This window comes from Cydia fagiglandana, chromosome 10 (assembly GCF_963556715.1).
Source record: "Cydia fagiglandana chromosome 10, ilCydFagi1.1, whole genome shotgun sequence".
NCBI classification, from domain to species: Eukaryota; Metazoa; Arthropoda; class Insecta; order Lepidoptera; family Tortricidae; genus Cydia; species Cydia fagiglandana.
In genome coordinates this window covers 1,273,010-1,287,030 of record NC_085941.1, presented here as the reverse complement: position 1 = coordinate 1,287,030, position 14,021 = coordinate 1,273,010, and the positions used below count along the sequence as shown (strand labels likewise).

The window sequence follows — 14,021 nt, the reverse complement described above, 5'->3', positions numbered from 1 at the left end:
CGCCATTTTGGATTCCAAAATGGCCATCATTTTCGAAATCTGCGTCCCCTAAAACCTATAAAACGACATCCATGACGACTTTTATGACATAGTGCATGGCCGCCATCTTGGAATCCAAAATGGTCATCGTTTTCGAAATCTGCGCCCCCTAAATCCTATAAAACGACACCCATGACGACTTATATGACATAGTGCATGGCCACCATTTTGGAATCCAAAATGGTCATCATTTTCTAAATCTGCGCCCCCCAAAACCTATAAAACGACACCCATGACGACTTTTATGGCATAGTGCATGGCCGCCATTTTGGATTCCAAAATGGTCATCATTTTCAAAATTGGAGCCCCCCAAAACCTATAAAACGACATCCATGACGACTTTTATGACATAGTGCATGGCCGCAATTTTGGATTCCAAAATGGACATCATTTTCGAAATCTGCGCCCCCCAAAACCTATAAAACGACACCCATGACGACTTTTATGACATAGTGCATGGCCGCCATTCTGGATTACAAAATGGTCATCATTTTCTAAATCGGGGCCCCCTAAAACCCATAAAACGACATCCATGACGAATTTTATGACATAGTGCATGGCCGCCATTTTGGAATCGAAAATGGTTATCATTTTCGAAATCTGCGCCCCCCAAAACCTATAAAACGACACCCATGACGACTTTTATGACATAGTGCATGGCCGCCATTCTGGATTCCAAAATGGTCATCATTTTCTAAATCTGCGCCCCCCAAAACCTATAAAACGACACCCATGACGACTTTTATGACATAGTGCATGGCCGCCATTCTGGATTCCAAAATGGTCATCATTTTCTAAATCTGCGCCCCCCAAAACCTATAAAACGACATCCATGACGACTTTTATGACATAGTGCATGGCCGCCATCTTGGAATCCAAAATGGTCATCATTTTTGAAATCTGCGCCCCCCAAAACCTATAAAATGACACCCATGACGACTTTTATGACATAGTGCATGGCCGCCATATTGGATTTCAAAATGGTCATCATTTTCTAAATCGGGGCCCCCTAAAACCTATAAAACGACATCCATGACGACTTTTATGACATAGTGCATGGCCGCCATCTTGGAATCCAAAATGGTCATCATTTTTGAAATCTGCGCCTCCTAAAACCTATAAAACGACACCCATGACGACTTTTATGGCATAGTGCATGGCCGCCATTTTGGACTCCAAAATGGTCATCATTTTCAAAATTGGGGCCCCCTAAAACGTATAAAACAACATCCATGACGACTTTTATGACACAGTGCATGGCGGCCATTTTGGATTCCAAAATGGTCATCATTTTCGAAATCGGCACTCCCTAAAAGCTATAAATCGACACCCATCTCGACTTTTATGACAAAGTGTTTGGCTACCATCTGCATGCAAGACATTTCTATTATTTTTACGTACATAAATGGCCCCCTGTCAACTTCCAACCGAGATTTAATCGATAATTTATTCGATTAATGTTCAGATTAATTCAATTTCAATCTATGTTAGGTCGACTAAACTAATCGTGATTAAAATTTGAGAATTAACTTTTTTTATTCCATTAATTAGTCGAATAAACAGTTAATCTATTAAGTCCCATCTCTGACCACGGCATTTTTACACTTTGAGAATATCTGAAAACAAATGAACACAAGGAGCCATTTTGCAAATCCAATAACTTTGTTATTACTTTTGACAGCGCGTGTCATGTGTCTACACAGAGTCGACACAAAGTCGAAACATTTGCGACTACTTTGTGACTGCAATATTTCTCAGCCTTAAACCATATTTATACATCATAATTAACAAGTTTCGTAATATGTAAAGCGTTATTTCTGTTATTTAAGTATAGTATACGCATCGAAGTACTAAAAATGCATCAAATAATATATTTATGAACACAGGCACTGAGAAGTAAACAATTTCATTTCCGGCTAAACTAAAACAATTTGGTGGCGCGTTGATTATATTACACTTAGTTTATCAAATCACTCGAGCAGTTTAATTCCCCATAATAATTTAAGTCCTATTGTAATATAAATGCAAACAATATATAATTACGTCTTGTAATCCGTTTTAGAGATGGCGTATTAATGTCACTTATTTTTATTTAACTATTTTTCCATCTGACAGTTTCCATTTGACAGGAACAAAATGAACGAATGAACGAATGATTTTGGCATAAAGTAGTCGCAAACTAGTAACAATGTGTGCACACGGCGACCACACTTTATGTCACTTTGTGTCATGTGTCGACCCTTCCCCATTTCTGGTAACTGTGTCGACACGGCGACGACTCTGCGACTGGAATTGTGACCGAAACAGACGGTGTCGACACAAGATGTGTCTACACCGCGTCGTAACGGCGACTGGAAATGGTTGTATGGGCATATAACGTATATATCGGTATCTCATCTCACACTACAATTTATATTTTTAGATATAACAAGTTTAATATTGAACATCATAATACATTTGTTTGTTTACGGTTTACGCATACAATAATATTAAATACATCTGATTTTTATAACAAAACAACCGATTTCAAAGCCTACATTATTAGATGATCTTGGGATCCGACGTTTTTGAAGTCAGTTGTTTTGTGTTGATTTAAACAAACACTAGTTATTGTTTTATATAAAACATATAAAAGCTTCGCCTAACTACTTTTCAAAGCAGTGCTGTGCCGTTTGCAAAGCGTTTTCTTTTTAATTTTAGAGTAGGTATACACTATACAAAACTAAGCTATATTAGGTATATTTATTGCTTACAGATCATAATATATAAGTAATATAGTATTTAAACTATTTAGACATGGGATAGCACAAGAAATGGTAAAATATGACATTCTACACATACATGAATATTTCAGTAAATCATCTATAATACTATTTATGATGGATGTAGGATACCAAAACTGATACTTAAATTTAAATCGTAAGAATACATATTTTACTTATAAAAAATGTGCTATATATGCTATAATAAAATGCTTACGATAAAAAATTCATATTGAAGGTAAATTCTATGTTTCATTCGCTGCAGATCGACGTACACCTAGCCGCAAATTTCAAAGCCACATTTTCATTCATAATCTGATCATGTAATTTTACAACTCGATGTACATTGATCTAGAGCAATGGGCAAGTGACAAGTATAGTTATAGGCTTACTAGCAAAAACATGTGCTCTGTAAGATAACTAAGCTAATCCATTCATATGTATTTGATTAATTTGACATAAATTTACGAGCTATGTTGCATATTGAAGCTAATTCTAAATACATTTGGTGTTCACTCAGCAAACATGGACGCATATAATATTGTTGTTAAAGCTGTTTTCGTGAAGGTGCACTGCAACTGACAAACCAACCAATAAAAAGACGCAACGGAGCTAAGTGTGATAAAATTTATTTTACATATTTGGAAACTTCGATTCAACTTAACTAACATTTGTCACAATTGAATCTTATCGGAAACCGGTTTATTCATTGCAACCGGTATTTTGGTCAGCGGCTGATTAATTTATATAGTGACCTATTAATTTTATAACCGATATACCTTTTAGGTATACCACTTTACCTCTATGTAATGCAGTTATTTAGGTAATTTTACTTAACTAATGGGTCATTTTAAATAAAGATTCATTATTAAACAAAATTAAATGGTAACCACTGATAGCCTTTCTGGTCGACTGAGGACCGATTGTGACTGTTATATTTGTTTATTGTTCACGTTACCTCTGAGCTGCAACATTATGAATAGATGTAATTTTTTTAAAGATTATTCCTTGAGTCCAGCTTCATTTAGCAGTCATGCACTTTTCAACGTTGCGTCTTTTAACATCGTCAACATTACAAAAGTAGCGTTGCAAGCGGCGACAGACCTGGCTGGACGGCAGGCTCTCGGACGACGGCGGGGGGCGGTAGTGAGCGTGCGCGGGGGACATCGACGCCGGCGCCTACGTTTATACACCATTATTGACCAAACTTACGACTTAACCCTTTAACGGACCAGATTATAGGAAATCCTTAATTCTAGCCTCATGCCACCTTTAAAGTCCTAAAAATTCTCCTTAAGGAAAAATACAATAAACGACATAGGTTTGTAATTATTTCCTTATAATATATATTATCGTGTCCTATAGAGGGTTAATGCTACACTTAGTAATGTTTGCTGCCGTAGACTATACCATCCACAGGTTTTATAACATCCATAGATTGTTAAAAATCACCGTAAAATCAACATTGAGTTGTTTCAATCAGTTTATCTTACTTATCTTTAGATATCGCGGATAAAAACTGTTTACTTTATTATACTATGTCACATGTGATCAAACAATCTGTTTTATTAATTTAAGAACCTACATACAGGTACTTATATCTTAAGTAACAATAAATAAATAGCATACATTGCTTTCATTTGATGAACGAGTTACATAAATGGAGCAAAAATGCAGCATAACTAACATCAAGGATGATTTCGTGGAACACAATAATATGTAATCATGAATAAGGTAATAATATTTAAATAATTAATTATTAATATTTATTTATTAGAGCAAGTTATCAAATTAAATTAGGAGTCAGAACCGGTTCTTATTATTATTGGAATATTTCTTTTAGTATTTTTATTTAAATTCTTAAATTTTATTTTAAAATTAATTTTACATAAATGATTTCAGCACTTTTTGCTACCTTTCTAGTAAACCCTGATTAACAACAAAAAAACCGGTTAATTCGTAAAAGTTTACCGGTTCCGACCGTCGAACTCAAGCGTAACTTACCGTATGATATTTGTGTATCGGCGCGAGATGCGGCCGCGACGGTGAAGCGGCGAGAGGGGGCGAGTCACCGCGTCGCGACACCACGTTCATGTGCTCGTAGCTGCCCACCTGCTAACGACCACCAATGTTACTTGACATATACTAAATCGAACCATTTTAAACTATACTCAAGCACAAAGGCGCGATATTCAAATTAGCTATGGAATGACTAACCCGTCGCGCCTGTATTTCTTTTAATTTGCCGCCTTAATCTACTGACAAAGTGGCTGTGCCAGAGTATATATAATTGACTAAAAAAACTTCATTTTGTTCTTCGCAAGTGTGACTAAGAACAGTAGCATAAGAAGAACAGTATTCTGAATTTGTGTATAAAATCGCTTAGATTCACAAGTCCCATATCGATTACTTATCACCGCAATCGGAACAAAGATGTAGATGTTCTAAGTAATGAATATCAGCCACATTGGAAAATATTTGGTGAATATCATGACACTGGAGCGCTTATAACGTGGTGGCGGTGTTAGCTAATATCTTGGCTCGAAAACAATAAAAAAGTTAATCACGGTCCATAACCCAGTCGATATAAGTCTAATGAAACTAACCGTGAATCATTCAAAACTATTACTGATCAATTGTGACTTCTAAGACTCAAAAGCTTCTTTTTAGGGTTCCGTACCTCAAAAGGAAAAAACGGAACCCTTATAGGATCACTCGTGCGTCTGTCTGTCTGTCACAGCCTATTTTCTCGGAAACTACTAGACCAATAAAGGTGAAATTTGGTACACATACAGGGTGAAATTTAAATCACTGGCCATATTCATTCCCGGCACTAGGTTACACTTAAGGAATCTATTTAGCGAAAAAAAAAAAGAGTACATTTTTTTTTAATGTTCATTTTTCAATTTTTAAATATTTTCCACGAGTCGTGGTCACCCTATTACCACAAATACAAATGTAAACAAACCTAATAGTAGGTTTTAACAACAACATCAGCAAAACCCTTATCTGACCTTCACTAAACCTTATAATCGTTGCAATAGGGTCCACCCAGTTAGTGTTGGCGATGGTAGGCAAGTTTATCAATTTCGAGGGTAGTCTAAACTAAACCATTCCGCGCTAGCGGTAAACATAACGGTAAGCATAAATGATTAGTCACTCGTCACTCGCCAACCTTAAAATAATAATCGCGCGCGTACTAAGGTTAAAAAAAATGTTTTCGAACCGGGAATATTACGAAGTGGTACGGTGTTATTTATTAAGTGGTGAGTGTTTACGTGGTGCACAAAAATTATACGAAATGGAATCCGTTCCACGCCTTCGCAGACAAGGATTGAATCCAAGAGTACTATCTCGTGGGACTTTCGTTAATTGCGTCAACTTTTAATCAAATGTAAGTACATAAGTTGATTCAATTTTTTAAATACGCCTGAATGCAAAGATTCCTGACCTAGTTTTTACTCATTGTTTTTAAGCCACGGACGTTTTGTTAATAATCATTAGTCAGAAATAACATTTTAGATTAAAAACGGGTTGCATTTGCACGGTTCTAAGCCCGTTAAAGTATGAAAGGAAAAATTTGCAACTTATGAAGGTAATCTCGCTGCAATAGGGTTCATAATTGGTGACGCGATTGCAAACAGCGGGAGGGGCGGGGTGTCAATGACCTTAACTGATAAGAGAGAAGTGGGTGTAGTGGGTAGTTGTCGGTTCACCATAACGTACGAGGTTTTTAGGACAACTTGATGATGAGTTATTTCGAAAAAAAATTACTGAGCGGTATTAAAAGAAAAAACACGTGTTTAATATTTTTTCGAGTTCTTTCGGTTGTTTCAATTTGGCCAGTGATTTAAATTTCACCCTGTATGTAAATTAGTGACCCAAAGATGGACATGTTTTTTTATAATTTTTAAATACATACGAGGTTTTAAGTTATTTAAGAAAATAGCCAAAAAATGACCATTCCTCCCCTTTATCTCCGAAACTACTGGGTCAAAAATTTTGAAAAAAATACATAAAATAGTTCTTTACCTATAGATGACAGGAAAATCTATAAGAAATGTGCAGTCAAGCGTGAGTCGGACTTATGCACGGAACCCTAGAAACGCGAGTCCGACTCGCACTTGGCCGTTTTCTCTGTCTCTACTGACCCGGGACTCGAGCTCCTCGGCCCTGGCCTCTGTGCTCTGTTTCTCCTCCTGAATCAGCCGGATCTCCGTGTTGATGGCGTCGAGCTGCTCTTGCAGCATCAGCGCGAGCGCTGCGGCGTCCGTGTGCCCGCCTTCTACACCGCCGTCGGATTCGTCGTTCTGAGGAAAAAAACTCATTATTTATAATATACAGATAGACTAGTTTTTGATGAATTAATTTTATTTTCACCACACCAGCTCGGAAAGGCTTACTGTGCACTTCAAAAACTGACAGCAAAGTTGTATTTTATTCACATGTGAGGCAAAGTAATCAAATGCAAATTCTGAGTTGTTTTCTTATGTTTGCTGGTAGAATTGACTTTTAAATGATGATTTTGGATGATAAATATTTAATAACATTCATTTGGATTTGATTTGGTTTGATTTTGTTTGATATTTTACATTTAATATTTGCTTCCGGTTGGTGTGGTGAAAATTTTTGTGTTTCTTGCCCACAATTTTGCCCCCTTGTAAAACAAATAAGTCAGAAATAGCGTAACTCGTAATCAACAGCGCGTTCGACAACATATAATCGCGTATAACAATGTTATGTGTATAGTTGTTATACAATCAATGTGTTTACCTCTGCGTCGCTGGAGACATCGAAGCCCTGTTGTACGTTTGCTAGTACGTGAGCTTGCTGTAGCTTCTCCCATGACCCATCCAACTGTAAAGAACATAATTCCACAATATATACCTAAACGATAGTTCAATATAGCTTTTTTGGTTGTTTCGGGAGTGCATTATCATATTCATAGCTTTAATAATCCAAACGTATAAGTACATACAGTGTTTCCTAATTAAAAAAATAACAAAACAAATAGTAGGTACTAATTGAGAAGTACGGTTCGGAACCGGTTTAATATAATTCAGTAAATATTTTATTTTTAGATTTGTTTGATTGATGAAAGAAATAAATACAAGTCCAGTACACGCAGTTGCTTTGGTCGTAACATCTTCTTACTTCATCATCACTTTTTAGGGTTCCGTACCCAAAGGGTAAAACGGGACCCTATTACTAAGACTTCGCTGTCCGTCCGTCCGTCCGTCTGTCACCAGGCTGTATCTCACGAACCGTGATAGCTAGACAGTTGAAATTTTCACAGATGATGTATTTCTGTTGCCGCTATAACAACAAATACTAAAAACAGAATAAAATAAAGATTTAAATGGGGCTCCCATACAACAAACGTGATTTTTGACCAAAGTTAAGGAACGTCGGGAGTGGTCAGTACTTGGATGGGTGACCGTTTTTTTTTGCTTTTTTTTGTTTTTTTTTTTGCTTTTTGGTACGGAACCCTTCGTGCGCGAGTTCGACTCGCACTTGCCCGGTTTTTTAGATTGGCATCTATGAAGTAAACAGTTAAGAGAAATATAAAATGACATAAACCAAATTTTTTTTTTTTTTATTATGCATGGGTTTACTCATGGCCACAGACTAGCCGAGGCGTAGACGTGGCCTACGATGGAGCGAGCTCGCCCAGAAGGTGCCTGTTCACTCTTGATTTGAAGGTTGCCGGGTTATAAGAGCACGGAAATATAGACGCCGGCAAGGAATTCCATTCCTTGGCAGTGCGCATAAGGAAAGTAGAAGCAAAGCGCTTAGTGCGAATTGGCGGAATATCTACCAAGTAAGGATGGAAACCGGCCGTGCGTCTAAAAGTCCGATGGTAGAATGGGGACGGTGGAATGAGCTCGTGTAGCTCTTGGGCACACTCCCCGAAGTGCAACCTGTAGAATTTAACTAATTTAACTCACAAACCGGTTAAACTGCATGGAAAAGGTTACCGGTTTCGTTCCTTGACCGCGTGTTGTCGATGTGGTCGTGGACGATCGAATTGACCACAAGAAGTTCAGTCGTCATCGTCGTGATCGAAATCAGCAAAGAAAGGGTGACGGCGATGACTATAATTAAGGGGCTCCCCCACGCCAATGACCTTCGATCTGAATCCCTTAGTTTTCTAATGTTTTTTGTAGCTTATCATATTAACAGCAACGGCTTTAAGCAATATAGTATCCCATATTTACTTTAAAGTTCATTGTCTTCGAGTTATTTGGCATCAAAGCTGAACAATTTTAGGCTAAAAAACTGGTTTTCTGGCCATAACTTTTGTGTTAATTAGTTTAAAATTAAAACCTTGGACACGATTTTCGAGACTTCAAAGACGAACCCAAATATGTAGATTTCGTACATGGAAGATCCTTCACTGCAAACTAGATACGAAAAAACTGTTTTTTTAGACAATGTTTAAAAAATTCATACAAAAATAAGTATTCATTTTTTTCTAAATCCGGTGGACAAAACCGGAGATAAAAGATTGAAGAACCGATAACCGTTTGTCTTATAATTCTATCTGTAGTGCAGAAAAAGAAGATACGATTCAAAACTTGTCAAAAATCGATGAAAACCTCGGGTAGCCCCTTAAGTGACTGGTATTCCACCTATCCAATTTCTATGTCCAATGTGTATTACGTCTCACATTTTGCTTTGATGAGAGAGTGAGACGCACTGAGATTGGACAGGTGGAATAGGAATACCACCCTAAAGCTAATATAGTTGGTCAAGCAGATCTTGTCAGTAGAAAATCGCGGCAATTTGAAAAATGTAGGCGCGAAGGTATAAAAATAACGTCTCATAGAAAATTTGAATATCGCGCCTTTTTCTATTGACAAGATTTGCTTGACCATCTATATTTGATAAAGTTTTATAAGTACCTTAGTTTGGAAAAGAGCTTGTGGCGGCGGTTGCGGGGGCGCGCCCGGCGAGAGCGATCTCGTGAGGGCGTCCGTTTGCTGAATGTTGAACGCTATTTCTTGTTGGAGCATCTGTCGTTTCAGCTGTAAACAACATCATCATTAACTACTACTGAACTAATTTACAAAGACTGTTATCTTATCTTAAAATTTATTTTAGTTGTAAATGAAGATTTACATTCTTACGTACGCTTTGCAGTTTATAAGCGCAACCAAAGATACATTGATTGAGTAAGATGCGTAAAATGTAACACAATTTCGCACTTCGATTTTCACAGAGCGGTAGGTAGGGTAAGACCACCAGTGAATGAACACTTAAGCAATTATCCAAGTTTGAAAAATCATTGCTCAGCATTCATTAATAATTGGAATAATTAACTGCAATTTAATCAATCCTCATTTAATAAATTAGAAAGTAATTTCTGCGATTTTTAATTACTTTCATAGTTTTTGAGCTATACCAGAATTTACCAAAAACTACCCAAAAACCTAATGAATGAACATAAAAACTAGTGAATGAACACTGAAAAACCCAGTGAATGAACATTATTTAACTCTTTTTAATTAGCATAATAAAATCATTTTTATCACAAACACCGTTTCTGGCTCTATTTTAATAGGTTTAGCGATAGCGTTTATATCTTTTTATCCCTCCATATTGACTTCGAATCGATTAGAATGTAATGGAATGATGGTTATTCACCAATAACATAGAAACCCGTTACATATTAAAAGGAAAAAATAAAATCAACTATTAAAACAAGAACCAACGTACATATTTTGATGAAAAGGGGTCATGCTCACCAAATAATGCTTATAATAATAAACTTGTCACTGCATTGTTCGTGGTTACAGTGTTCATACATAGAATTAGTAGAAATCCAGTAAATGAACAAGCCAAATTTTGTATTGTTCATACATAGGCATGACAAATCTATTAAATGGACTATAGAAATTTGGTTTGTTCCAATACTGGCTAAATGAATCAGAATCGTTTTCTATGCAGAATCACAAAAAACAAGCTCAATACGATTGCGTTTACATATACAATTGGGAAAAAAAATGAAATCTACGCGACACCAGTAAATGAACACACTGTTCATTTACTGGTTTCAGAACATTTGATGAGCCAATAATGGAACTATAAAAAATGAAGACTTAATCGCATAATACGCGCACAAAGTGTACCTACATAAATAGAAGGTTCAACTCTTAATCTAACCAAATAACTAAACTTTGTACTGGTAAAGATTAAATAAGCACTTCATATGTTGCTCAAAACGTACACTGTTCTTATCTGGGATCTAATATTTCCATACAAAACTTCAAATCCAGAAATACGTAAACTTCAAAAGCCAGTCACATCCTAACTGGTCGAAAATAAATTTATTACGGGTTGTCATTGCATAGGAAATAGAGTTGATAATAGGAAAAAAAAATAAGACAAGTGGAAGAAATTGCTATATTTCTTATTTTAGACAAAAAACGTGATTTTGTTCATTCACTGGGGGATGTTCATTCACTGGAGGGTTTACCCTAACTCTGATTGGCAAATTTGACGGTGTCAATAATTCGGTGACCGCAGTACAGCGCCTTCTGTTTTGGATGTCAAACAAAGGGGCACATTTTTTCTTAAGACTTTACCTCTCTACTATACAATCAATTCTCTATGGCACAATTAAATCATAACTATAGATTCATGATCTCTACATATGTATAAATAATATGTGTGGATTATTTATCCATAAATTCTAATAATTGAAATCTAATAATTGATTCAAATCCTTGAATGTGGAATATGGTTTCTATGGCTGTGTAGTTAATTTTTCAGCCATATAGCAAACATTTAAACGATATGTGAGCTATAAAGAGGGCCTATTTGTGTATATGTGGATACATGTAACGAAATACTTATGCATATGACTTATGCACTTAAGTAGAGTTAGACCAAGAAAAGTCTGCGACGATTTTGATAGCAGACGCAGTGCAAGTGTTAATTATACGGCATAATTTCATAGAAGTTTGACGTTTACATAACACTTGCACTGCGTGTGCTATTAAAATCGTTGCAGACTTGTCTTGGTCTAACTGTACCTGTTCAGTCTCCATGCGCCACTTGGCCAGCTCCTTGAGGATGTCCTGTTTCTCCGCCACCAGTTCTTCGGCGTACTTCCTCGTCTTCTCCAACTCTTGCGTCAGACCGTTCTTCTCGTCTAGCGCGTGCATTCGTTCTTTGAGGTGCACTTGTAACCTACAAAAAATATGATGTGTCAAAAAAATAATTTTATCGCCGACTGTATCTTATCTTTAAACAGTTATCGAGATTATCCTTCCCACGAGGCGAAAGAAATGCAAAAAAATGACATTGGCTTTGTTTTATCACAGAGTTCTAATGGCTACCTTCGGTGTCCGTCAGCAGATCAGATCGATATTATCATATTAGTCTTGCCTTGCCATCGGTTTCACATAAGTATGCTAAATTTCAGCTCAAGCGAATTCAAAATAGTGGTCGAAAATTAATTGTATTGAAGGCAACTTATACGTAAGAACTGTAAAATAAATAAAAGCTTCTAATATATACCGGGTGTGGCCTGTAATATGAGCAAAAAATTTTACTGTAGGCTGTACTCCTCATACTGATCAACATTTGTTCAGCGACTTTAAAAAATAACTTGTAGTTTGATTTTTAATACACTTTAAAGGTTATTCAAAGACGCAATGAATTGCGAATTTTGTTATGTTTAAGGCTTGACAAGCAACGTCAATCATAATGAAATGGCGTGGCGATGGCGTCCATTGAAGATAATATTTATTTTGTATGAAAAATAGGGAGTCTAAATACTTCATAATTTTTAAAAGTTGTAGAACAAAAGTGTCGCCGTTTGAGGAGTACAATCTATGTTTTAATTATTTGCTCATGTTACAGGCCACACCCGGTATATGCTAAAACCAAGTGCTTTCAGCAAGATTGATTGACTTTCATAAACCTTACTAAGTGTTATGCGAATGCGAAGAGGAGCTGAGAGTCTCGAGAAACTGGCCGTGATTGGTGGAGTGGAAGGCAAGAGAGGTCGCGGTCGCTCGCCAACCAGGTGGACTGGTCAAGTTAGAGAAGCCACTTCCTCGAGCAAATTCCATCAAGCAGTGAGGGCAACAATGGATCGAGACCGATGGAGCTGATCAAGGATGTGAAACCAAGTGATCACGATCCCCAGGAATGAGGGAACGACTGAAGAGAGACTAAGTGTGAAAGTGATTAAAAACCTCTTAACTGATAACGTACCTATCATTTGACTCCGACAGCAGTTTATCAACGGTAGCACTGAGCCGCGTGTTGTGCTCCTCATTCATCCTCAACCGTTGGTTCAGCCTCATCAGCTCCGCGTTCTTCTCTTCAACACTGGCTTCCAACCGCTGGATACGGTCCTCGGCTGATCCGTGCCTTTCCTGGGCCTGGGGAAGTAACAAAAGATAAGTGGAAAAGGTTGGCGATGTAAGGAATAAGGACGACGCTTTTCAGACATATTTATTTGTCCCGTGTTCTGAATTGTGGACGCATATATTCCGACAAAAATTGTCAAAAGATTGAACAGAATCATAGTAGAAAAAACTCCATAGGTTCATTGAATTCCGCTAAAAAAGTTACCAAAGTATATTACGAGTACGAATCAAGTATGTTGTTATAAGTTTGTAAGAAGTTAGAAAATCACACAGGAAACTAATGAAAGGGACTACAACTAGAGAAATGACGGTGAAAAGCGAAAAGCATGACTGGTGCTTTCAATAATAGTAAATAGTTAAAACATTTTGTGTTCAAAAATCTGAAACAACTAAGACATTAAAATAATAAAATCTATAACACCTTTGAGAATCTCAGGCATTATTATCCATTTAGAATCTAGATTCCTACAAAACTAATCACACGTTCAATTTTTTGAACCAATAAAAAATTAAAGTTAATCATGCTCACTTCACATCTAAACTAAACTATCACTATACATACGTTGCAAGCTCTTCACAATATATTTTCAATTTTTATTTAATAAAATGTTGTTAAAGTAAAACCCACATAAACTAAAAAATAAATAAATTGATTTGTTCGATCCCTAGTTGAATCTACCGAATTGTAAAAATGTTTGACCATGACATTCTGAAAGTATAATTTATTCGTGTGCTTATATTTGTCTAAACTAAAAAGCATAAAATCACAGTTCCTTCTTACTTCCGGCGTCTTCATAAACCTCACAATATCTCTTTATTGCTTTCGAATTTATTT

General features: G+C 36.6%; 1 protein-coding gene across 8 annotated transcripts in view; it reads right to left on the bottom strand.

The window, feature by feature from the left end:
- The window catches only part of LOC134668068 (liprin-alpha-1), a 209,098-nt gene that overhangs the window by 13,856 nt on the left and 181,221 nt on the right, over nt 1–14,021 (bottom strand). For 6 of the 8 annotated variants that reach the window (XM_063525529.1, XM_063525534.1, XM_063525531.1 and 3 more), the window contains 6 exons: nt 13,029–13,198; nt 11,840–11,996; nt 9,707–9,829; nt 7,575–7,658; nt 6,953–7,111; nt 4,806–4,916 (listed from right to left, as the gene is read on the bottom strand). In XM_063525529.1, coding sequence (XP_063381599.1) covers nt 4,806–4,916; nt 6,953–7,111; nt 7,575–7,658; nt 9,707–9,829; nt 11,840–11,996; nt 13,029–13,198 — 804 coding nt within the window. The remainder of the gene's footprint in view (nt 1–4,805; nt 4,917–6,952; nt 7,112–7,574; nt 7,659–9,706; nt 9,830–11,839; nt 11,997–13,028; nt 13,199–14,021) is intronic. The other 2 variants (XM_063525530.1, XM_063525533.1) reach the window with 1 other exon arrangement.